The sequence below is a fragment of the Vulpes vulpes genome, chromosome 8 (genome assembly GCF_048418805.1).
Source record: "Vulpes vulpes isolate BD-2025 chromosome 8, VulVul3, whole genome shotgun sequence".
Lineage (NCBI taxonomy): Eukaryota > Metazoa > Chordata > Mammalia > Carnivora > Canidae > Vulpes > Vulpes vulpes.
This window is the reverse complement of record NC_132787.1, coordinates 60205251-60231893: the sequence shown is the minus strand read 5'-3', so window position 1 is coordinate 60231893 and position 26643 is coordinate 60205251. Positions and strand designations below refer to the sequence as shown.

The 26643-nt window shown below is 36.3% G+C and overlaps 2 protein-coding genes across 4 annotated transcripts in view; both read right to left on the bottom strand.

The window, feature by feature from the left end:
* RSBN1 (round spermatid basic protein 1) overlaps nt 1–13786 on the bottom strand; it is a 45287-nt gene extending 31501 nt beyond the window's left edge. Inside the window, exons 1-2 of the mRNA XM_025994599.2 lie at nt 12644–13786; nt 953–1626 (exon numbers count right to left, since the gene is read on the bottom strand). Coding sequence (XP_025850384.1) covers nt 953–1626; nt 12644–13349 — 1380 coding nt within the window. The 5' untranslated portion in view covers nt 13350–13786. The remainder of the gene's footprint in view (nt 1–952; nt 1627–12643) is intronic.
* A 534-nt stretch (nt 13787–14320) lies between these two features.
* PTPN22 (protein tyrosine phosphatase non-receptor type 22) overlaps nt 14321–26643 on the bottom strand; it is a 72774-nt gene continuing 60451 nt past the window's right edge. For all 3 annotated transcript variants that reach the window (XM_072766839.1, XM_025994601.2, XM_072766838.1), the window contains exons 17-21: nt 25542–25625; nt 25172–25287; nt 23954–23984; nt 19532–19609; nt 14321–15374 (exon numbers count right to left, since the gene is read on the bottom strand). In XM_072766839.1, coding sequence (XP_072622940.1) covers nt 15310–15374; nt 19532–19609; nt 23954–23984; nt 25172–25287; nt 25542–25625 — 374 coding nt within the window. In that variant the 3' untranslated portion in view covers nt 14321–15309. The remainder of the gene's footprint in view (nt 15375–19531; nt 19610–23953; nt 23985–25171; nt 25288–25541; nt 25626–26643) is intronic.

The following is a 26643-nucleotide window of genomic DNA, read 5'->3' as shown; positions in this document are numbered from 1 at the left end:
GGTTTCAAATAAATCCAAATGGCTTGAAACCACTATAATGCAGGCAGCTGAGAGTCTTATTATGCAACAGGCTCTTAACCTAAAAAAAAAATCTTAAGGAAAAGAATGGCAGCAAATTATTAAATAACCTGAAAAAACAGGTTATATAATCATAAATCTTTAAAAAGTAAAATATTCTCCACTAAACCTGTGTTGAATTTATATCTAGGATAGCAACTTATAGCTGACCATTCATGTTTATAATCCTTATGAGAAAAGAAGCAAGAAAGTAACTAGGCCATGATATTAACTTCTTTCTATGCCTTAAAATAACTCATTGAAAAAAATGTCTGGTTAAAAACCACTGGTTAGGAAGGAGAGATTTCCCTGCTGACTTAAGCCTAGCTGCCTAAGCAAGGCTTTAGAAAATGTCTTCACCTACAATAGTGCATAGGCAGAAGGAGCAGACACTATGGCGGTCTTCCTAGTGACACTTCCAAGTCACAAAATGGGGTATGTTTCTGGGATAGACTGCCAACAAGTTACTGAAAGGAGAGAAACAAAAATAGCAAAAACCTGGCAAATAAACAGGCCAATGCCCTCGTGTGTTTATTGTAAGTAAGTCTTAACTAAAGTTACTTTGGCGCTACCAGATCTGAATCACATCCTCTATACTAATGCTACCTGATTTCTCAAAGACTGGATTAGTTTTCAAGCTGGTTTTCCATAAAGACTTGTAATGCTGTATAACATGTATAAAACACTTCCTAGACCAAGCAAGTAACAAGCTACATTTCAAAGAACTTCAGCAATTAAGATTTTTCAATTAGAGCAATAAGCTAACGATTTTAATCACCTTTACCACTATGAATTTTTAACAAAAGTGTGCTGGTATGTGCAAATGAAACAGAATGACATTAATACTGTCAAGAAGCTATATTTACTAAACAATTTAACAATGGTTTTATCTTACCTGAGTGTGAAAATTTGAAATGGTGGTTGTTTCGATATCTTTCTTGCCCAGAATCTCCATTTTCACAGGAGTGTTGGGGAAATTAAAAGCAAAGTAGTCCAAGAAGTCTGGGAGATAAGCAGCCGCTCCATGCACTATTGCTAAAGCATAGTAAGCAGCATTTTTCTCATTTTCACTGAATGTCAAAGCAAGAAACTCCTCAGAAAATCTCTCCATCTCCATTGGAGACAAAAATGAGAGTTCATCCATGTAAGCATGAAGGACAAGTGCACCACCATTGGACTGGTGTTCCTCATGAATAAAGTTGCTAAACTTAGTACCTGTTTTTAAGAAATTTCTACGAATAGAATGTTCCTGGTGAGTCATAAAAGGTGTTTGTACTCCCTGGGGTACCCGATATTCTTGCATGCCCAAATTTAATCGGCACAGCTGTTCATCTTTCAGATACCTGAAGGACTCTTTATTAACTCCTGAAGTGCTATTTATTTGTCCTTGGGTGAGGATTTCCTTACTGATGCGGGTCAGGCCAGCACAGACGGTTTGTACTTCCTTATTGTACATTTTAAGGCGTCTTCCTCGCATATCTTCTCGGTGTTTCTTTTTCTTTTTCTTCTTTATTTTCTTCAAGACAAAATCATCAGCTCTCTGGGTTTTACCATTTTCATCTGGTGTTTCTGGCCACAATAATTAAAAAGAAGTTAGTTGCTGGGCCTAGGGTCAACATATAAACTTCTTACGGTACTTGATCTCAAATTAAATGGCTTATTCTCAGTTTCTCTGAATTTGCCATGACCACTTACATGTTTATAAAATGAATAAATAAGACAAAGATCTTAAAATACAATAATATTCTGAGTTGAAAACTATGCTAAACAGTAGATAATGGAAATGCAAGCATATAATTTAATACAACTTATAATCAAAAGTAAAGGAAATATCCAAGTAATTTCACATCTGCCATACTGTACGGAGTATCTATTCAGTAACCACTGTAAAATCTAAAGTGAAGCTTGTCATATTTTGCTATGATACATACAGGTAAATCAAACAAAAGCAAATTAAGCTGTAAGACACCATTTTGCCTATCAAATTGGCATGACTTTTCTTTTTTTGGCATTCTCATATAGTGTTGCTGAAAGTATAAACTGGTACAAATTTCACAGAGAGCAATCTGACCACCCACCAAATTGGATATGTACACCAAAAGCCTTGAAAATCTTAATAATTATCAGACCCAGAAGTTCCACTGCCAAGTAAATATTACCTAAAAAATAACTGAAGATACACATAAATATCCATGATAGTTATTTAGGGACTCCTTTAAATGTCTATCCTAAGTAATAGGATGTTGATTAAATTCTGGCACTGATATACTGACAAAATACTACTCAGTCATTACAAGTTATATTATAAATGAAAAGAACTGATGAATTAAAAGGTTATAAAATGCTTACATTGCCAATCATTCAGAAAGCATTCTCTAACAATTGATCCCTACCCAATTTGGGTAGCTGCTCCTACCCTGTGCACTTAGCACTGTACTTCCCACAGAACCTAACCACATGCTGTATTATCACAGATCTAATTTTCTACCTTTCCTCTAGACTGTAAGCAATCTAAGGTCAGAAATAAACATATTACCTTTCTTTCCAGGACATCTAATGTGTGTATAAACTGATCCCAAGTTTATAATATTAAACATACAAGCATTTATTAAGTACCCACTAGGTACACCAGGGACATTTCTGGGCACTAGGGATATGGGGCTAAGGCAGACACAATCTGGACTTTACAATCTAGTTTGGCAAAAAAAAAAAAAAAAAGGTTTCAGTAAACTACTCTAGATTCTGAGGAAACTTCTCTTTGGGAGGTAACATTTAGGTTGAGTCCTAAATGAGACAAGCCAGGCATGTTTTCTAGGGAAAAATATTCCAGAGGGAAAAGCAAAGGACCAAAAGAGAGGAAAAAAGTCTTAATGGTCTACAAATATTTTGTACATACACTAGGAAAAAAAGGTACCTGAAGGAATACATACCAAAGTGTTAATAATGGTAGTTATGTAGGCTGGTAGAATTATGAAGATCTAGATGTTTTCTTTTTTGCTTATTGTATTTTCTAATGTTTTACAATAAACACATACTATTTTTATAATTAAAAATTTACTTTTAATTTTTAAGGGATTATTATGGATTGACAAACCCAAAATAGAATAGTATCTTTCATTTACTAGTGTGAAAATGTATCTAGCAGGAAATCTTTAGGATTAAATATCAGGTATAGTCCTGACCAATCTTTCAAGTTTGCTCTGGTATTTACTGTATAGTATCTGTCTACCCAACAATAGTATTTCTGACATAATTCAAGCAATTCGGTGTTAAGACAAATACTCCAACTAATCCTATGACTACACCTAAGAACAAATTCAATAAAATTGACAGTAAAAAATTTACTTGGTATAAAATGCAAACATGACAGTTGCTGTGCTTTATACAGTCATTCCAAATCACCAAATATTGCCCAGTTATGAAAAACTTCTAAAGAAAATATTTAGAAGTACAAGTCAGACTTTAAAGTGTACAGATACCAAATTACTTTCATTCTGTTTAATATGTTTTTAAACAACAAAAAGAAAACCCTTCATTTGCAAACATCACTTGTAATTAAACTGAGATCATATAGCAAAATATACATGTAATCAGATTGCTTAAATTGGCAAGAGAAAAAGCAATCCATCTTTTATTCTACATACAAGTAAATCTTTGAGAATTTGTTAAAACACTTAGTAACAGTAGTTTATATTTCTTACCAACTAAAATTAATCTAAAAACATTTTCCACATTAGAAAATCAGTAATTTAGGCAATTCTCCCAAGCAACTAAATGTTAATGCCATTAAATACAAAGGTTAGACCAATTTTAAAAGTCATCTAATTACACTCTGCTAAACGTTTTAGCAATTTCACCGGAAAAAAAAAAGAAAAAAGAAAAAAAGAAACTATCTCTGAATAGATCTGTTATTTTAAGCTTCAGAGGAGGTATTTGGTATGCAGAAGATGAATTCTGACCTAGATCTGCCACTGAAATTAACACCAAGAAGGAGCTGCCTTGATTGTAACACATTTTCTATATTACTATCAACTTACCAATGGTATTTCTAACACGGCCAAGTCTCTGTGGGTTTTATTCCAAACTCATTTATATGAGAACCACTTAAATCATCCAACACAAACCCATCAAAAAACCACGGTACAAAGAAATGAAAAGGGCCTTAAATTGATTGTAATCTCATATTTCACCATGATAAAAGTTTAAAATATGAAATAAATGTCAATCTATCTCACTAATTCTGTTTTTCAAATTTTGATTCTTATCTAAGGTTGAATATGGAGAGCTCACCTGTGTTTACTGAGAAATTTGAGACTACTCGTGTCATAATAGCTAAATGAATTTCAATGAATAAACAAAATTTACTTTTGAATTATTGTGATGACAACCAACTGAATATGGCATTCATATACAAAGTTGTTAAGAGGTTATTACAGTAAGTTAGCCCTTGTTGCCCTATGAGATTATCAAGGTTGCCTTGCCTTGAATTAAAAACATTAATTAAAAATCAATGTCTTGGGACGCCTGGGTGGCTCAGCGGTTGAGCCTCTGCCTTGGGCTCAGGGCGTGATCCCAGAGTCCCACATCAGGATCCCCGCAGGGGGCCTACTTCTCCCTCTGCCTGTGTCTCTGCCTCTCTGTGTTTCTCATGAATAATAAAATCTTTTTAAAAAAAATCAATGTCTTTGCAGTATAAATGTATCAAATCAGTATGTTGTACACTTTACACAATGTTATATGTCAATTATCTCAGTTAAAAAAACAAACAAACAAAGCCTAAAGTTTTCACAGCCTTTCCATTCCTGGTTGATTGTTCTAGCTTTCCAACAGAGAACATATTCAGGAAGTAACATTTTGAGTATTTCCCTATAGTGCAAAAGCTAATATTTACTGATATCAGTTCTTTTACAGAAAAAAAGCCAAGCTACTCTATTATCTGTGATTAAGGAAAGCTTTCACATATCAAACTGTGAGAGCAAATATAAAGAGAAGCAAGTCTACAGAGGAAGATACATTTATCTGAAAGACAAATTGCTGTCTTAAAACAAAGGTCATTATAACTATAAATGCACAACACTATCAATAAAATCCTCATAAGACTCGGCAGCTGGGTGGCCGCTGGTTGAGCATCTGCCTTTGGCTCAGGTCATGATCCCAGGGTCCTGGGACTGAGTTCCGCACTGGGCTCCCTGTGGGGAGTCTGCTTTGCCTATGTCTCTGCTTCTCACTGTGTCTCTCATGAATAAATCTTAAAAAAAAAAATCCTAAGAGACCAAGTGTCTTAAAAAAAAAAAAAAAAAGACCAAGTGTCCAATGACTCATGAATGCATAAAGAATATATAATATATAAAATACACACACACACACAGAGAAACAATGAAATATTACTCAGTCATCAAAAAGAATGAAATCTTGCCATTTACAATTATGTGGATGGAGCTACAGTGTATTATGCTAAATGAAGTAAATCAATCAGGGAAAGACAAATACCATATGATCTCACTCATGTGTGGAATTTAGGAAACAAATCAGATGAACATATGATATGTGAAGGGGAAAAAAGGAGAGGGAAGCAAACCATAAGACAATGATAGAGAACAAACTGAGGGTTGACAGAGGAAGTGGGTGGGTGATGGGCTAGATGAGTGATGGGTATTGAGGAGGGCACTTGTTATGATGAGCACCAGGTGTTCTATTTAAGCGATGAATCACTAAATTCTACACTTGAAACCAAAATAAAAATAAAAATAAAATCCTCAAATATGCTAATATTACCAACTATCTGATAGCATCATTTATTCAACATCACTATTGAAAGTTTTCATTAATGCAAAAAAATGACTTTTCCTATTATAAAACTTACATTTATATCACCATTCTTACACTTGAATTGTAACTTAGAACTGAAAAAAATGTATTATCTTCAATTCTAAAAATCATGGTGGATAAACATTTTCAAAGCAAGTGCATTTTTTATATTTTACTAATCATAATAAAGAAAAAAGCTAAAGTTGTTTTCTGAAAATAAATTTTTTAGTCTTATTAGGTGTCCTTGCCATCCCATATAAGAACCTGACTAAAAAAAAGGTCACCATATGTTTATAAAACTGCCTTACTTTACCCCCATCCCTCTATATCACAATGTTTAAGAGTGGCTAGCGGAATTTGAATCCCTATCCTAGTACTTCCTCACAGAGTATTACCTTTTGCAACTTCTTTGTATCTTGTTCCTTTTGGTAAAATGAGGGAAAGTAACAGTATCTCATAAAATGAGTGAGCAGAGTAAATGAAACAAAGCACATAAAGTACTTAAAATAGTCCTAGAACATAACAGATACTCAATACATGCTAACTACTGTTACCCCAAAATAGTTGGATTGTAGAGGCAGTAAAGAGTGCCATATAGCACAGGTGCTTTACAGTTAGACCTAGCGTATTGTCCCAGCCCAACTACTTACTGCTTTAAATTAATGAGCAGTTAATTTCCCAGAGGAAAGCTCAATAATCTCTTTAAACTTCTATTTTCTCATTTTAAGATGTTAATTCTAGTACCTACCTCACAGAACTATTGTAAGGATTAAATAAAACAATAAATATAAGGGCCTCATCACAGTACCAAACACACAGTAAGTGCTCACCATCGTATCATTTTTTTTCTTTTTTCCATCGTATCATTTTCACAATAATATTTGATACATTCCTTGAAATTATTGGCAATAACTCTGGGATATCAAAACAAAAGATAGAAATTATTGACCTAGAATACAATGTAGTATATTACAAGATAATCCCATAAAAAGGACAAAAATCTCTGAAAGAGGGAAGAAAATTATTATTCACCAAGGGTCTACTAGATATGATACATGCAATGTCATTTTAATCCTCAAACCAGTGAGGTAGATTTGCAAGTCCATTTTATAGAGAAGAAAACAGCTTGAAATAAGATATGCTACTTACCATAGGTCACAATACTAGTAGATGACAACCAATATTCACTCATCTTGTCTGATTCCAAAACTCAAATTCTTCCCATGCATTATTACACTACACTCTTGAGATGATAAACTAAAATTATCTGGTTACAATTAAGGGACTTGAGAAGGAGGAGGACGACCTAGAAGAATCTCCATTAAGGGGAGCATTACTTCATTCAACAAATATTTTACTGAGTGCCCATTACATGATCACAAATTTGGCATTATTTAGATTATGCAAAAATTTCATGCCCTAAAGCCCTTTCCCGCCCCCCTCTGGGTAGGTAAGGAAAGTATCATTCCCCTAAGTTTTTGCTCTGATAAATGTTTATTTCAGTCTCTGTATAATCCCCAAATAATTCCTTACTCCTATCACCAAATAGAATTTGGATTTTAAGTTCCTGCCAATAGCTTTCTGACATCACAAAAAATTTCAATTAGTTGTCTAAGGGACACTCCCTGTGATAGAAATTGGGCAGTTGGTCAATGATAAAAAATGTGAGAAAGGAAGGCTGATTCACAAGTAAATATAAAAGAACAATCCTGTCATGTAATGATACTACAGAAAAGAGCTAGGGAAATGGACTTCCCCCTTTCCTTTTTTCTATAAAATATTAAAATATTACTAAAATTACAAATTTTCTAAGCAAGAATAATTTAAAAATAATTTTGGAGCAAATATGTCGTCCTATGCTTTTAATAAGCAATAAAGGGAGAGAAAAAAAATAAGATTTCAAAATATACAGGTAATACATTATCAGTTTGAGACTCAAGCTTGTTACTTATAAGAAATAAAAAAATATTTAAATATCTCTTTACTTAGTTAACAATCCAAATGTACTTAGAGAAAAATGAAAAGCAAAGTGGACCACAAGTCAAAAAAACTGGGTCCTAGATTCAGTTCTATCACTTACTAGAAGATCTTAAGCATGTCACTTTATCTCTTCAAAACTCATTTTAGTTCCCATTTTAGAGATGAGAAATTTTTGTTTCAACTATTTATGAGCAACTCCAAACATCTAGAATCTGAAATTTATGATTAACTTATACCTGAAGCTGGATTTAGTACCATTAGGCTGGTGTGAAGGAACATGTCTTTCAGCTGAATGACCTCAGAAATTGGCAAACTTTTTCTATAAAGATCTAGATAGTAAAAAAAAAAATCAAGATAGTAGTAAACTTAGTGGCCCACATGATGCTATCTCAACTACTCTACTGTTGTAGCATGAAAACTACCACAGACAATACATTTAAAGGAGTGATGTTCCAATTAAACGTTATTTCTGGACACCAAATTTAAATTTCTTACAATTTTCACATGTCATGAGGTTTTCTTCAGCCACTTAAAATGTAAAGACCATCCTTATTTAACAAGTCATACAAAAACAGGCAGTGGAACTGATTTTTTACATGTGTAGGAGTAATCCAATGGAGAAAGAAAAGTCTTCAACAAAGATGCTGGAACAAGTGGATATCCACAGGCAAAAAAACATGAACCTTGACCTAAAACACCTCACACCTTACACAAAATTAACTCAAATGAATCAGAGTTTAAATGTAAAAGGTAAAATTGTAAAACTTTTAGGAAAAAAAAAAAGAGAGAGAGAGAGAGAAAACCTTTGGGACCTAAGCTCTGAGACCTTAGCTATGACACCAAAAGCACAATCCATAAAAGAATAAAGAAAAAAAAATTAAATATTAGACCTCAACAAAATTTGTAACTTTTGCTCTGTGAAAGACCCTGTTAAAAGGAAGGAAACACAAATAACAAAAGTGGGAGGAAATATTTACGGACTAAATATCTGACAAAGGACCCACACCTGTAATATACAAACATTTGTCAAAACAGGATAGTAGGGATCCCTAGGTGGCCCACACAGACCTGAATATGAACGTTCATAGAAACTTTATTCAAACTGGAAAACAGTCAAAATGTTCTTCTGTAGGTGAATGGTTAAACTGTGGTGTATGCATACCATAGAATACTACTCAGCAATGAAAAGGCATGAGCTATTGATACATACAACTTGAATGGATCTCAAGGACATCAGGATAAGCGATAAGCCTTGAAAGATCACATACTATATTATTCCATTTATAACATTCTCAAAATGATGAAATTACAGAGTTAGAGAACAGATTGGTGGTTGCTAGAGGTTAGGAAAGGTGGGGAGATACAGGAGGTATTTAAGACTTTCAAGGGATTAGCACAAGGGGGATCTTTGTGGTAATGGAATGGTTGTGGATTTTGATTGCAATGGTGGTTAAACGGGAGATAAAATGGCACAGAATTACACCCATACATTGCACCAATGTCAATTTCCTGGTGTAGATATTATACAATAGTTACGTAAGATCTAACCATTGGGAAAAACTAATGAAGGGTAAAAAACTTCTCTGCACTATGTTTGCAATTTTCTGTGAATATATAATTATCTCAAAATAAAAAGTTAAAATGGTTTCTGAAAATCTGAGAATAAGGGAGGGAAGACATAACTCTGTACATAACAAAGGTCTAGCAACTCTCCTTATTTAGAGTTGTTTCAAGGACAAAGCATGATAAAAATAACAAAAGGCAGTTTTTAAAGTGCCTAATATCAGCCAGACACTCTTCTAATACTTTCCACATATTGCCACATTTAATCCACATAATAACCTTGTAAAACAAATACTACAACTTCATTGTAAAGACAGGAAAACTGAAGCTGAAAAAGGTTAAAGTAATTTGCCCATGATCAAAGAATAACTAGTAGAGCCACAGGTTAAACTTAAGCTTCCAAAAGCATGGAATTTTGATTCCAAAGGCATGCCTCCTGCACACGACTGTAACAAGTATAAAGATGTTCAGTGAAAAAAGTAAAGATATCCATCAAAATGAGTGCAAAAGCCTGGATGAAACAAGGTTAAGCCAGTTTGTTTCCAGTAGGGTTCTGAGAACTTTTAAAATGTCATTATCTGTTATGTATCTAGAAGGCTACAGTATACAGTTTTCCCCCAGTATATACCATCAGGGAGTCCTTTCCCTGCAGAATACAGCATCCAACAGTCCCTCACTCAAATGTTAAAATTGTTTAAATTAGACTTATGATGATCCTTCTGCAGCCCGGGTGGCTCAGCGGTTTAGCGCCGCCTTCAGTCCAGGGCGTGGTCCTGGAGTCCCGGGATCGAGTCACATCAAGTCCCAGGATCAAGTACCACATCAGGCTCCTTGCATGGAGCCTGCTTCTCCCTCTGCCTGTGTCTCTGCCTCTCTGTGTGTGTGTGTGTGTGTGTGTGTGTGTGTGTGTCTCTATGAATAAGTAAATAAAATCTTTTAAAAAATCCATATAAATATTGAATCACTATGTTGTATAACCTGAAACTAGTAACATTATATGTCTATGTGTTTCAATTAACAAAAAAATAAAAAATAAAAAATAAAAAGGGTAACATGTTGAAATTACCTGATCTCAATCCACTGTCACATATTGACAGACTAAAATGCTTCAAGCAGTGCTGTCCAATATGGCAGCCACTAGCCCAAAGAAACTATTATAAATTAACCAGAATTAAATAAAATTAAAAATTTAGTTCCTCAATCACACCAGCCACATTTAAGTCTTCACAACTTATTTCAAGTGCTATATATGACCCATGCTACCATATTGGACAGCACAAACATAGATTTCCATCACTGCAGAAAGTTCAGTCAGACAACACTGAGTTAAAGATTTGATTATGTTTGTTAAAGAACATGAGGCCTCTGCAATCCTCAGAGGAGCACACTGTTGTTCATTATACGAGTAACCGCCACTACCCCACCACAGAACAGGGGCTAGGTCAGAAATTTTTGATGGGCCTAGTTACTGCCATTCTGATGCCAAGGCATGGGGAAGGGATAAGCAAAGAAGGAGGGAAAGTAAATAGCGCATTTATATATATACATATATATAAAAGAAAGGAACAACAAGCAGCTGGGGAAGGACGCTTGAACTGGGATTTAAGGATCTGGGTTCTACTCCCAGTTATACCAATGATTAAAAGATTTTTTTTAATGTTTGTACTTTGTACTAATTAACTGTGATTTAATTAGACAAGTCTCTTCACTACTTTGGGCCTGGGTTTCCTCTTCCACAACACAAATTTAAATTGGTTGATCTCCAAGATTCCCTCTAATTCTGTACAGTTAAAACACACACATGAAATGAGAAGACGAGAAATAAAAGAGCAAGATCAGGGCGTAGTGGTGGTGGAAATTGGCAGTCCTGTCGGATGGACACAAGTTTTATTCCTAATAACATCTGGATACCACCAAAGCAAGAAAGATTTCATCCAATAAATATTTATTGAGCAATTATTTGCAACAAACTGTACCATTTGGAAGTAGCACCACACACACACGAAAAAAACCTGATTAAGTCAAGACCCATATATGGAAGGAATCCAAGATTCCCAAAACTTTAGATTGAAAGACATGTAATAACCCAGCTGGCCGAATACTAAGAAACACTAAGATACTTATATCTTAAAATCTTCTAGAGTAAATACAACAAATTATATAAAATCATATAAAAACAAATTATATAAAATCATATAAAATTATATAAAAACATATAAAAACAAATTATATAAAATCATATAAAAACCCATAGTATAGTGGGTTATAACAAATTATATAAAATCATATAAAAACCCATAGTATAATAAAAATTCATTACCTTCCCCCTCCTTTACAGAGAATACAAATAAATGCTACATGTATTTGGGAACAGGAAGACCTCAATTTTGGTAAACTTAATTTCTCCAGATCTCATTTAATTGGGTAGTCCTACGTTTTCTGGGTTCAGTATTCATGAGTTTAGTGATGGTTACTGGAATTAAATAAATTCTCAATTTTTTGGTGCCCAGAAAGAATAAATTGCAGCTGATATTCTTGCTTCTAACTATCCACCGCTGTACATTTCCCACTTTTCAAAGGCAAGGTTAGTCCGATTTCCTAGGACCAAAAGGAACAGAAACCCTCTTCCCAGAATTAAGATTTAATATAAAAATTAAAAACGATTTCACCTCCGGATAAAAAAGAACCACTACAAGCTACGTTTGATATTTTACCTGGCAAAAGCTAAAGCAACCTGTGAGTCGAGCAACCTCTGTAAGAATTCAAACTCATGAAAAGCCCCAAACCATACCCATGAATATTTCGGACTAGGAGAGCTACTATTACAGATTTCCACAAAAGACAACAAGAAGAAAGGATTTTAGCGACAAATCTTTACTTTAGAAAAGCAGTTTTATAATACCCCAGCAACTAATCCCTCGCCAAGGACCGCGCGGCGCGGAAACCCTGGCGAATTTGAAAACAAACGTTGGTAAAGGCTCGGGGTGAAGGGCGGGGGCGGGGGGGGGGGAGCCTGGTACAGGGGGTTAGTAACTGACAGCTCGGCCTCCAAACGAGAAGCCTCAAGTAGGTCAGGCTGTGTCAACGGTCTGAAATGCAGAGTCCACCCCAGTGGGCTTAGGGGAGTAGAGCAGCAGGAGGTAAGCGGGGGTTTGGCGTCTTTCAGCGCTAAAGGGGCGGGATATGAGAACTGAGAGACCCAGAGCCCAAGCTCGGGCAGTTCGCCTGCTCTCACCTCTCTTGGGGGCCTTGATCAGAGGCACCCCTCCGGTCCGCTCGCCGTTTTCCTGCTTGTCCTTGTGCTTGAGATCGCCCGGAACGCAGGAGCTGGGGTCACCATCGGAGCTGCGGTGGTGATGGTGCTTGTGCCGCTCCTTGTGGCCCTTATGCTTGGGCCCGGCCGCGCTCACCGTCAGGGGAGAGAAGGTGAAGAGGGCCGAGGTGCCTGGGGCCGGGAGCGGGGCAGCGACAGCGGGCCCGGCGGGTGCCAGCGAAGGTGGAGGCGGAGGCGGCAGGAGCAGAGGCTCAACAGGGCCCGGGACGGTTGGGGCTGCATTCGTTGGCGGCAGCGGCCCGGGATGTTGGCGGCTGCGACGCCGCCGGTGAGGGGGAGCAAGAGGGGGGTCCTGGCTCGGCCGCCCCCGCTTCTCCTGAGACCCCCCGCTGCTCGCTCGGCGCTGCCGCTTCACTCCCCGCGGCGAGACCCCGGCATGGGGTTTCTCCTTCCCTTCTTTGTCCGGCTCCTCCTGCGCCGCCACCGCCCGTACTACGCGCACCGCTCCGACCTGCGCAGCCATTTCACCCACAAACACACATTTAAATGGCCCGACCGCCCCCCCGTCCGCGTATCGCGCAAGCGCCGCCCGCGCACGGCCCGCTGGGCATTGGAGTCTCTCCCCCGCCCTCCACTTGTCGGAGGCTCTTCCTCCGGAGCCAAACATGCCGGAAGCGGCAGTTCTCAGCGCTTCTCCGCAGGCCTCGCCGAGCGAGCCCTATTGTAAAGCACCCTGGGCCGCGCTGAGTCTCATGGGAGCTGTAGTTCCCGGCGCCCCGCCGCATACCCGGCTCCGGGAGTGGAGGAGCGGAAAGAGAGCGTGCGCCGAGTCACGCTTCGGGCCGCGACGCAACCGCCGCTGGGCGGAGAGTTGCCGCCAACCGCCTTAACGGCCGACACAATGTTAGTGGCTCTCGGCGTCTGCGGGCGCGTTCCTGTCATCGCGTTCGTGGGCCTTTGCGTCGTTTTACACGGAGTAGGTGGTCTCCTTAGGTACTTTTAAAGTTTCACGTTCCTCGCATAACCTTTGTCAGGTAAAAGAATCTGCGGCCTTTTATCTTTGGACAAGCGATGAAATAATGGAGAAGAAAGGGGAACTTGGTCATTTGTGAAACGAGGGCGATTGGGGTGTAGAGTGTGATGGGGCCGCAGCGAAGACGTGTTGTAACCTCTCGGCGGGCACTGCCATGGTTACGGCCACCGGCGTCACAGGACAGGTGCGAGAGCTGCCTGGGCGCCTGGGGCGCGCGCCCCACCTCGCCCCGAGCCGCGGCCCCCGCCCCCCGTGCCTCGAAAGGTAGAGGCCTCGGCGACGAAAGAATTCTAGACGGAAAACCGTGTTTTAAAACTTTTCTAAATAAGTTTTTTTTTTTTCCCCCGAGTCACAAGTAGAAGGTTGCATAAATTTGAGAAGGGTGCCTACCATGGAACATTCCAAAAATCGTCACTGTTCACCAAGGTTGCTGCCCGGAAATTCATTCACAATTCCATCGTCAGGATTTTAGATTTTACCTAAGATTCTGTTCACGCGTTTTGGTCCGTGATAAAGATGTCTGGGGATGATTGATTACAGTGAAGTACTCCGAAATGGCACGAGTGCCTGGAGAAGTATTCGGACAAATGAACACTGCGGTAAAGTCAGTTTAGAAAGAGTTTATTCAGCACCTATTGTGTACATTGTACTACAGTAAACAGGCTAACGCATCATCCAGTTTGCGCTGTCATTAGGGTTCATAATGAAAGATACTGAAGAACAAGTGCTGTTTATTTCTGGTTTCTAAAAGTTAAACTTTTTCTAAGTTTTAAATCATTAGGAGAACTCAGGGGAATCTAATTACTCGCTAACTTGTTACGTAAAATCAGCTTTGAAAACTCAGATTTTCTTAAAATAAGGCAGGTCCATATTTCATATAGAAAAATTTAAAACCTCCAGTTGGTTGGATATAAGTTGCACGTGTTTATGTAGGACCTTTGAAATGAAGAAAATGCTACCAAAAGATAGCTATTTTGCTGATTATTCTTCTAGACTTGGTAACTGAATAGCTTTGGTAAAGACAGAAATGCAGTTGAACATCTTGTTAGTGAATATAACCAAACAGCAAAGATTTTCATGATTTACTTATTCTCTTAAATCTAACTTCTCCTTTTCTCTAGTTTTCCATCTTTGGGGAGATGTGCAAGGAATTTAGGCAAAAATAACTCCCAGGGAATAGTCACTGTCCCACAACCACAAGTCCGATTTTGCGAAACGCTTTGTATAGTAAATTCTGGCAAGGTAAACAGTTGAGATCCAATTCTTAAAAATATTTTGAAGTTTATGTTTCTGTAGAAAGTAGAATAAAAATAACTTCCAAAGTGAAAAATAAGTCCATTCTAAAACTGTTTCTCATACAGCATTCTCTACTTAAGCTCAGGTGACAAACTTATTTCCAATTTCCAACTCAATAGAAATAAGATGAAAATGTAAAATTTCTGGCACTTATTTGAATATCTTTTTCTAATATTGCTACTAACACATTACAGTATCTTCGTTGTTGAAATTATGAATATGGAAACCTTATTTTAGGTAGCAGTATTCTAGTACTTTTATTTGTAAATGAACTTGCAGCCTATATTCCAAAGTTGTGTTAAATATTCCAAGTTGATGGTGGTTTCCTTGGTCCTTTGGGTTTTGAAAAACGATTTGCAAAACCTGGGAACAAAAAATTGAATGAAAAGTTTTTTAGTATAGAAATGAATTATTAGGTTTTAGAGCATATGATATATGCAAATACATGGATTTTTTTTCAAAAAGGCAGTATCTTGGATCACTTTAATAATAGATTGTAAAGGCATAGTACTTAATGCATAAATGATAACACTAATTACATTTTAATTTCGTAGAACACTTACAAATTTAATAATGGTAAAAATTATATGAAGAACCCTGGTTTTAACAACCTTTGGTAATTCAGCCTGTACAGTTGACCCTTGAACGGTGTTTCTTTAGCTTACTTTATTGTAAGAACACAACATATGATATATAGGGCAAACAAAATATGTTAATCAACTATTTATGATGGGTAAGACTTCTGGTCAACAGTACGCTATCAGGAGTTACATTTTGGGAGATTTCAAGTTTTGTAGATTGTTGACACACCAGGGGCAGGGGGACATCCCTATCCTCCACATTGTTCAGGGGTAAACTGTAATATCCTTTTTCCAGTTTTATTGACATAGTATTGACCTATAACATCTGTAAGTTTAAGATGTACACATGATGATTTGATACACATATATATTGTGAAGTGATTACCACATTAAGGCTACATAACACCTCCATCCCCTCATATGATTACCATTTTTTCATGGTGATTATATTTATGATTTACTCTAAACTTTCAAGTATAAAATGCAGTACTGTTAATTATATAATTATTGTGCTGTACATTAGACCCCCCAGAACTTATTCATCTTACAGCTGAAAGCTTATACCCTTTGACATATATCTCCATTTCCCCCAGCCACTGGCCACTACCATTCTACTCTATATTTCTGTGAATTTGGCGCTTTTAGATTCCACATATAAGTGAAAACATACAATATTTGTCTTTTCCAACTGGCTTATCTCAGTATAATAATGCCCACCAATTTCATCCATGTTGTCTCAAACAACAGGATTTCCTTCTTTTCATAAAAATATGAAATGTATATTTCATAAAAATATGAAATATATATATATCTGCTTTATGCATTCATCTGTCAGATGGAGAATTAAGTTGTTTCCATGTCTTGTCTATTGTAAATAATGCTGCAATGAACATTGGGTGCAGACATTTCTTCTGAGGTAATGATTTCATATATGCAGAAGTAGGATTGCTGGATCATATATGATAGTTCTATTTTTCGTGGGGTTTTAAAAATTTTTTTTAAGATTTTATTTATTTATTTATTTATTTATTTATTTATTTATTTATTTATTTATTTGATGGAGAAATCGTACAAGCAGGGGGAGTGGCAGCCAAAGGAAGAGGGAGATTGCAGGGCTGGATGCGGGGCTCAATCTGGGACCATAACCTGAGCTGAAGACACTTAGCCTACTGAGCCACCCAGATGTCCCTATTTTTAGTGTTTTGCGGAACTTCCATATTGTTTTCCATAATGGCTATCCCAATTTTATTCACACAGGCAAGGGTTCTTCACAGGCTAGCTAATTTCATGTCTGTTGTCTTTTTGATAATGGCTATTCTGACAGATGTGAGGTGATATCTCACTGTGATTTTGATTTGCATTTCCCCGATCATTAGTGATATCAAACATCTTTTCACATTACCTGTTGGCCATCCATGTATTTTTCAGAAAAATGTCTGTTCAAGTGCTTTGCCCACTTGTTAATTGAATTGTTTTTTAATATCCTACATCTGCATCTTTTCACCCACCACACACTCATCAAAAAAAAAAAAAAAACTGGAAAATTTCAATTTCAGAAAAATAAGCACTATTGTTTTACAAAATCATCGTATTAAATTCAGTTAAATTTCTACTTCATCCCAGAAAGCACTCAACTTACTAAGACATTGTGTTTGAAAAGCTTAGAAAATAAACTAATAAACAATCCTGAAAAACTAAGTAGTTAATCACTTTTATTTATCCGTCTCCTTCAAACACTCTTTCCGCCCACCCCACCACCACCACCACAAAAGGAGGAAAACAAGGTTTACACAAACAAAACTATTTTTAGGTCCCTTCAAAAAATTTACAGATTGATAACAATGTCTCTTTATCACTTCAATATAAGACTTTTCTTTGATGAAGGTATATTTTCAAGGTACTCTGACAACTTTAAGTGCAACTTAAACTGCTCAAATTAAACAATGAAAGCTTTGAACAGAACCAATGAAAAGATCAGAGGAGATATTTGTTAAAGCATCCAGCACAATGCCTGGCACATAGTAACTACTTAAGTTTTGCTTCAATCAGAAACACACACACACAAACAAACAAAAAACCTATATCGGAACTAGAAGAAAAGGAGAGTAGGGAAGAGAAGAAGAGAAGATATAACAAGAAACTAAGTTAATAATAGTGATGATAAAAATTTGGAGGGAGAAGAAGCACACAGCCAAGTTCATGTGTGTTTTACTCCTTTGAGTGATAAAAAAGAAAATAGAAGGAAAAATATTTTTGGTTATATAGTTTCATAGACACAGTCACAAACTCATCTATTCAGTCCAGATAACTTGACTATAACCCCCAAGTGGACAGAATAGAAGTAAGAACATAATATACAAGTACTAAGTATTTGAAATTTGAGGAATATCTATATTCAGTCTTTTTCACTGATAAATCCTGAGTAGAACAAACCATTTTTTGCATGTAGGCCAATTCAGGAAAAATAAAAATGTTTATAAACCACAAATTTTTAAAATTCACATTTAAATGCCTTTTTAAGTAAAACAGTACAATTTATATTGCTTCTTTTCTAAAAAATGTCAAAGAGTTGTGCTTTTTAAGTAAGTAAATACTCAAATCTAAACATATTTCAGAAGAAATAATATGGAAGAGGCTCTCTAACAGTTTATCTTCATATTAGATCACATCTTCATATTAGATCACATGTAAAGTTAGATGGGTCATGAGTTAACTCAAGTAGTATCACTGATTAAGAGAAAACGAAGCAAGGGAACATTTGTGTTCAGGCAAAGTTTGGTGCTTTTTTTATAGGTTATATACTAATCTATATGAAATTTTTAACTAAATGATTTCATAAGAATAACTTCTTTTTCCCCTAACAACTTTAAACCTTAGAGTTAATGGAATCCAAGTAAAACTCTACAGACCAAGAAACATATACAGAGATTCTAGTTAAATATTTTGCCAAGGTGGAATGAATAGGGACCTTTATCCAGGTGTGGTAGAGATTGCTACTGGTCTACCAAAATCTTTCCTTCCTTCCTCAGGAATACGATTGTATCTCAGCAACTGCTTACATTTCCCAGTTGCTCTTGCAATTTAGATGTAGCACATGTCCAAATTCCCTTCAAGGGAATGTAAGTGGACATGATGTTGCCACTTCCAGGCCAAGTACCTCAAGACCAGAAGAGGAGGCCACACCTCTTCCACATTTTCCTCTCAATTTCTTGCCACCTGCAATCTGGACATGGCAGTGACACAATTTTAACCATGCAGATAAGAATAATACTACAGAGCAGCAGTTTCCAAGGTCTTGTCCCACGGAACCCTAGGAGGCTCCCGGACCATTTCAGGGGGTCTGTCTTTTGGGTAACAAATTTAGTAATAATAGCCTACATTAATTGCTGTACTTCTTACAAAAATTTATAGTATATGTGATACTATCTTAAAGAGTATCATGAATTTATGTCCTATAGTATAATAGGATGCTTAAAATAATATGAAATTATTTTAAGTTTATAGCTAGGAGCAGTGTGGCAAACAATTCCTTTAAACTGTCAAAATTTGTGCTTCAGCTCCTATGGAGAATGAGCAATATAAGATTAGATAGCAACTCTTGTTCTTATGATCACACTTGTATTTTTTTTATAACTTTGATTAGGTATGAAATGGAGTATCCTAGCATCTCAGAATTTCTTTATTTGGCTTTGGCTAGTCACATTCATTTACTACATGCCAACAGAGTCATTTGATTACCTAGCTTCATTTTCTGCTATGCTAGGCATTTCGGGCCTAGGGAAGATGTTGAGAGGTAGCTAAGGTCAAAAATAAAAAGATAAATTGCATGGAAAGAATACAAATATAAGGGCTTACCATCAACCTTGAATCATATTTTAAGTTGTATCATACTATAAGATAAACACTTTTTTTAACTCTGCTGGAAAATAATACACATACCAAAATTCAGAAAGGAGCTGGAGTGATTTGACTGAACAGAGTCTGCAGGTTTTTTTGGTGGGGAAGAATTACAGATACCTAGAATCAGAAGAAAAAAATGTAAGGGAAAAAATGAAGGCAGACTCTGATTACTGCTTATCTTATTACTGCTTACCACATAATTTTGAAATTAAACATTTCCTCCAAAGTAATACTCCCAAGTAAACATATTACCATAAAATATAACAAAATATAGATGCTTACAAATAGGTTAACACTATAATCTCATTTTTATGTGGGTGTTTTTTGAAAGGGTTTTTTTCCCTTTGGAAATGGATTGTACAGTAAAGCCCAACACTAAAGGGAAACACCAGAGAATTCAGAAATAACATCCATTACATTGTGAATCAACTTCTTGGGGAATTCACGCTGTGGTTTATTATTTCATTTTACTTTGCACTTTGATCACTTTTTTTTTAGAGAGGAGAGAAAGAGCATGCCCATGCAGGGGAGTGTGGGGAGAGAAGAGGGGTAGAGGGAGAGAGAAATCCTAAGCAGCCTCCAGGCTGGATCTCACGACCCTGAGATCATGACCTGAAGCTGAAATCAAGACGCAGATGCCTAACCTACTGAGCCACCCATGCATTCCTGCACTCTGATCACTCAACACATTTTTAAATAATTTGTGTTCCACATTCATTCACCTATGGCATGTCTGTACAGTATTTTACTCCTGAATATCTTCCTTCACTTTCTAGCCTATCTTTTCCCCATTATAAATGATTCTAGTTAGGCCCAGAATCTCCCCAAAACATTGATATATGGCTTTGTTTCTTTGTTTTGCTATTTTAGCTACTTATAGCTAGGCTTAAATATAAGTTCATCTTCCCAAAACCTTAATCATGTAACAGTTTCTGCCCAATTTTAAAAAATGATCTAGTGAAAACATCATTCACATCTTGCATGTACACTACCTAGCAGTGAAAAAAGATAATGTCAGGTTTGTATAAACCATCTATAAAACTTGGTGTAAAAACAGCATATGATTAGGGAGAAATTATAAATATTCACCTTTCCTTTGGTCGTCAGCATTTTCAGTGTACAGCGTGAGGACTGCATCTATGTTTATAAACACATGCCTAATGCTAGGATTCAAGAAAAACCGCCCTCTTCATGGAGGTACTTGAGTATGAATCACTAGGAGTACATGGTGAATTTCAGTCATATTCCATTAAAATATATATTTATTGAATGCCTGTTATGTGCCAAGCATTGGACTAAGCACTCAGGTTAGAGACATGAATAAGAAATGAGTGAAGGTGCAAAAGTTTAGGACATATCAATTATCACTAAACTGCATATGAACTAAGAGTTATATACATCCTTCAGAAAGAAAAGTGTGCCAAAAGGGAATGTTGTTTTTGTTTTATCACAGAGGACAAAGATTCTGCAAATATATATATCAGAGAGAACTGATATTTTTATATTGACTTGTCACAGTTTGGTTTTTGTTTCTGTTTTCCAAAATGGCAGTGCCATGTGGTTGAATTTAATATACTTGTAAGTACTTAGTTTTATTATGTTATTACATAAACAAGACTGACTATCCTATAATTTACTTTTCTCATTTAATGAAATATCTTGTTTTTTCCCCCCTATGGCAGCTCCAGTAGAACTATATTATGTCATAGATATTTTTATGCTGCCTGCCCAGCATTAATTCCTCCTTCTCATAGCAGAACTTGAGTTTTCCTTTAGGAAATCACCCCTCCCCAATTTTTCAGCTCTCATACTTCTGGTGAAGTTGATTCTATCCTTAGATCAAGGAACTTACCTATGACTAGTGCTAATTTTCAGTTGGTACATTGCCATGGTCATACCAGTTGTTTAGATCTGACCTCATTTCTTATTGGTCATTGTCCATGTGTAACAATTATTAAATATTTTAATAACAGTTTGATAGCATGACACTGCTATACTTAATCAGAATACGCTGATAATAATTGTTTCAAGGATGAGCAAATGAACCAAACCAAGACAATCAAGCCCAATCAGCCCTAGTCATCAGACTGTTGCTTGAGCAACCAGGAAAGAGCTCATTTTTTCCATCACAAGTCTGAAACCACATAGTAAAAGCCTGCCTATGAATGAGCAAACACAGAGTAAAACAAAGCTGGAGATATGGAATGAGATTAGGTCCTGATTATATCGTCTGAACTCTCTTGGTTACAGACCAATGAATTCCCCTTTTCTGCTTAAACTAGCTTAAGTTGGGTTCCTATCACTTGAAACTGGAGGATATCTGAGTAATTAAAGTTTCCCACCAAAAGCAGACATCAGGCATCATGGTTGATAGCTTCAATTTTTGTCACCCTGTAATTCATTCTCTACACAGCAGCCAGAGTGATCTTTTTGAAAAACATCATGTAACATCTCTGCCCAAAGTTCTTCAATGACTTCCTATTGTACTTAGAATAAACTCTAAACTACTTAACATGACCTGTAAAGATTTAACCTTCTGCCTCACCTGCACCATCTTGTCAGCCACACTTTACTACTCTTTCCTCCTAATACCATGCAGCTATGATGGCTTCCTCTCAATTCCTACAACACACCAAACTCACACGTCAGAGAGTTTGCATATGCTGTTCCCTCTATCTGGAGAGCTCCTCTCTCCACTTTTCCCCTGGCTGGCTACTCCTCCATGTCTCAGGTTGAATCATTACTTAAAAAGGGTCTCCCAGACCACTTATTCCAAATAAATCCCCTTTGCTATTCTCTCTTATAATTACCCTCTTGGTTTCCTGCACAGCATTTATCACCATGTGTTACCCTGCATCTGTGAATTAATATCCGAATCCGTCACTAGACTTAAGTTCTGTAAAGGCATAGCCCAATACCTGCTATGTTTGCCATCATATATCCAGTGCCTTGCAGAATGCCTGGCACATAATAGGCACTCAATGAATATTCAATGAATGAATGACACTATTCTTAATGTCAGCTTAAAACAACAGATGAAGAATCCCCATTTTATTAAAAGTAGGACCAGCTTTAACTAGAGATCAATTAGAGATTCAGGCTAAAGGGAGAACTACTGGACTTCATGAGTCATGAACCATCTAGAAGGGTAAGAGGACACCTACTTAAGTACAGGCAGATAAATCTGAAGCTTCAGGATCACTTGTGAAGGCCAGATATTGTTCTTCATTTAAGGACAAAAGACCGGAGGATGAAAGCAACTGAGAAATTGAAATTAGCTTAGATCTAGAGAATGATTTCGGAGGTCTTACTTAGAAATTAGATTCAGAGTCTCTAGAGTCCCACCACATATAGAATCTATGCCAACCTAAACTTACCTGAAGTTTTTGTGTCTTTCCTATCCCCAAGATAGAGTTGGGCTTTATATATTTAAAAAAAAAAAAAAAAAAGTGATTTTTTTTTTTTTTAAGAGAAAGAAAACTAGGTGTTTCATAAGCTAAACTGTTCAAACCAACCTGGCTAGCTTTTCAAGTCAGTCACTGCTTTGCTTTGGGCTGTTCTATACTACAGTTCCCTCTGAAATGTTTAAATTCTCTTTTGACTCACTTTAGAGGAAAGCATATATTTTCCAATCATACTTTAGCCCTCATAGCTGAGAAATCCATTCACTTCCAAGACCAGGTATAGTGTCAATGAAGGCAGGCTCGCACAAGTTTATTGACCACAAGTGAAGAGAATAGTTAGAAGAAATAAGCTTCACTATAAACCTTCTTATATAGACAATACTATAAATTGTGTTTTCTCAGTACTCTCTGTCCCTCCCTATGACACTGGTATAATGCCAAATACCTGTTTGGTCCTTGGTGATTAACCAAGTGGATCAAATGTATAAAAAGTGTATCACTATGTTTTATATACTTCGTAGTTATATATAAGGATTTCTAAGATAATCAGTTTTCCACAGCTTCAAGAGTCTTTCGGTTTTGTTTTCATTACAATATAGCAAAAATAATAAGCAACAGACTTTTATTGCTAATAATACTTGGCAAAAATGGGAACGTGTCAATACTTTGCTTCTTTCATTAAATCAACACATTTGTTTCACAATATGCTTTGCTGTGACACTTTTCAAAGAAAATACATCTGAGGTTAGGCTGCTAGGAATTTTAAATAACACAATTGTATGACAGCGTCTTAGGATGAGTACAAAGTGCCAAACATCATATTCTCATTCTTGTCTATTAAACAAAAACTCCTCCTCCCCTTACTTCCTTCCAGTATTAGCATTGTGGAGCTTCACACTACAAGGGCTGGGAGTGTTTGTTCTGATACAAAGGGCCATAGCAAGGCTCTGTATAGGAATAATATTGTTAATTTTTTCACAGAGTGGTTATATAAGGAAAAATTATGTAATTGCTAAAGTGGTATATGTATTCTAAAATACAAGTAAAAAAAACTTACTCTTTTTCATGTTTCTCAAAATTTTCAAACTCTGCAAAAATACAAAGGCAAATATTAGTTTTTTTATTATTTCCTATGAAATCCAAAACACTTTAATGAAGTAGAAATATAGACTTCAGTCGAAAGGATTAATTTCCTTAAAAATAGCCATCACACACAAAATTATTTTTCCATCTTGCTATTTTAATTCAGTGCAAAGTCTTCCCTTGATTTTACCTTGCTACTTTTTCCCATCCACATAAGAATCACCCTATATATTTAGAAATAGTGCTATAAAAATATCAGAGAAAAAAGGAGTTCCTACTTTTCTTCTTTATCAGGACCATTCCAGAATCCACAATAGCTTCTTAAGATAGCTGTGATATACAGCCATTCTCATTCTAGCCAAGAACTTTGGCCAATCACATTCTGAGCTAAATTTACTAAGGTCCACTCCATACTGTTAACCATGCCACTTCCTGCTCCATCCATTCAGCAAACCCATTCTGCTTCCTTTATGGGGAAGTCCCTAACTTATTTAACTTCCAGGAACTGATCTATATTTCTTTTTTTTTTTTTTTAACATATCTCAGCATGTATGTTTTTAATCTGTTTTTTGTTTATATTTTCATGTTGTTTCATATAGGCATTCTATTCCAATGGATTAACTGTTCTCTTTTCAAGGGCGGGTGTCCTTTATGATATTTCTATTTTCCTAACACCTAACAGAAGTGTACTCTCCTATAAAATAGATATTTAATAAATTATATTCTTCAGAAAATTATTTAAATTTTTTAAACAGATCATTTATTTATAATTCAAAATATTGTAGTCAAAATGCTCCCATCTTTGCTCGCCATCTACCCAGTTTCTAACCCTCCCTTCAGAGATAACCATTATAGTTCATTTCTTGTGTATTTTTCAGAGTACCTTATACCTTGTACCTTATAATACAAATATAGATTATATTTCCTACCTTTTAAGGAAAAGTTAATAAATAATATATAAATATACTGAGGAAGTTCTTATTCCTTTTTAAACTATATACTATGCGTATACTATGATTTATGATTTTTTTAATCAGTTCCCCTAATGATTAACAGTCTTGTTCTCAATCTGCTTCTCTTATAAACAATCTAATTTCCATCCTGATTCTGGCAGCAGGGAAGGCGGGGAGTGTGAACACCTTCAGAAACGGAAAGACTCTGGCATATTTCTTAAAACTCCCATCTTCTTTACCTTAGTCCTTGTGAAACTTTTTCCAGGAGTCTTTAACGTCTGCTTTGAAGATGTTGAATTTTCCATGGTACTAGGACAGCTAGTAGAAGAAGTCTCTATAGACTGAGCCTGCATACCTTAAAAAAAAAAAAAAAGTTTTGTTGCATAGCTTTTTAAGCCTTTGGGTTATATATAGTGATATATTCAGTAATTCTTAGCTTGGCTTTTTTATGCCTTATTTTTGCAATACATTACAGGTCTTTTTAAATGTATTATTTTTATCTTGTTTAATCGTTCTTTATACCTTTTCCATTTAGGTCCTACTTTATTGTTAATCTTTTAGAAGTCTCATTTTTTATAGCTTTTTTGAGAGGAATATACTGCCACTTACAATCTTCATCAGCAAGAAGGAAGGACTCCAGGGTTCTTTCTGGGAGTGGAGGTGGTGGGGGAGAAGAACGATCTTGATGTTGATCTGTAATAAGAAGAGTACACAACAAAAGAAAACAAAACAACAATCCAACAAGTTATGTCAAAACCCCCTTTTGATGTTTTGTAACTTTTCCATACTTTTCAATATTAACCTACACAAGCAAATAAAAAAATTATCTGAACCATAACTGGAGCCTCAAGTATTTTGTTCCTCTAGTGTTTTAGCCAATAAGCCTATGATTCATCAGAAACTTGTACTCTCTTAGAAAAGTATTCTTCCAAAGGAATTGAACTTGAAATTAATCAAGCTTCTAATTCTTATTCTTTCTTTTTTAAAGATTTTATTTATTTGATAGATAGAGATAGCGAGAAAGAGCACAAGCAGTAAGGAGAGGGAGAAGCAGGCTCCCTACTAAGCAGGGAGCCCTACACAAGGCTTGGTCCCAGGACTGTGAGATCATGACCTGAGCCTAAGGCAGACACTTAACCAACTGAGCCACCCAGGCACCTCCAAGCTTCTAATTCTAACTGCCATTTTACACAGAATCCTGGGGATAGAGTAACATGTTAAGAAATAAAACCATGAGAATACAATCAACAAAAATCCAGAATATCTGCAGTCTTTAGCACAAACGACCCATGCTCTTCTATAAATAAATAGCATAAGAAAATATAAAAAGGAGGGATCCCTGGGTGGCGCAGCGGTTTAGCGCCTGCCTTTGGCCCAGGGCGCGATCCTGGAGATCTGGGATCGAATCCCACGTCGGGCTCCCGGTGCATGAAGCCTGCTTCTCCCTCTGCCTGTGTCTCTGCCTCTCTCTCTCTCTCTCTCTCTCTCTCTGTGACTATCATAAATAAATAAAAATTAAAAAAAAATAAAAAGGAGAAACTGTTACAGATTTTATAAGACTGAACAAATATATAAACCAAATGCAGTATGTAGACTTTGAATTGAGATCCAAATAAACCAATTGTAAAAAAAGACATTTTTGAGGCAATTTGAGGAAACGGAATAAAATCTGGAGATTAGATAATAATAAGGAATTATTGTTAATTACATT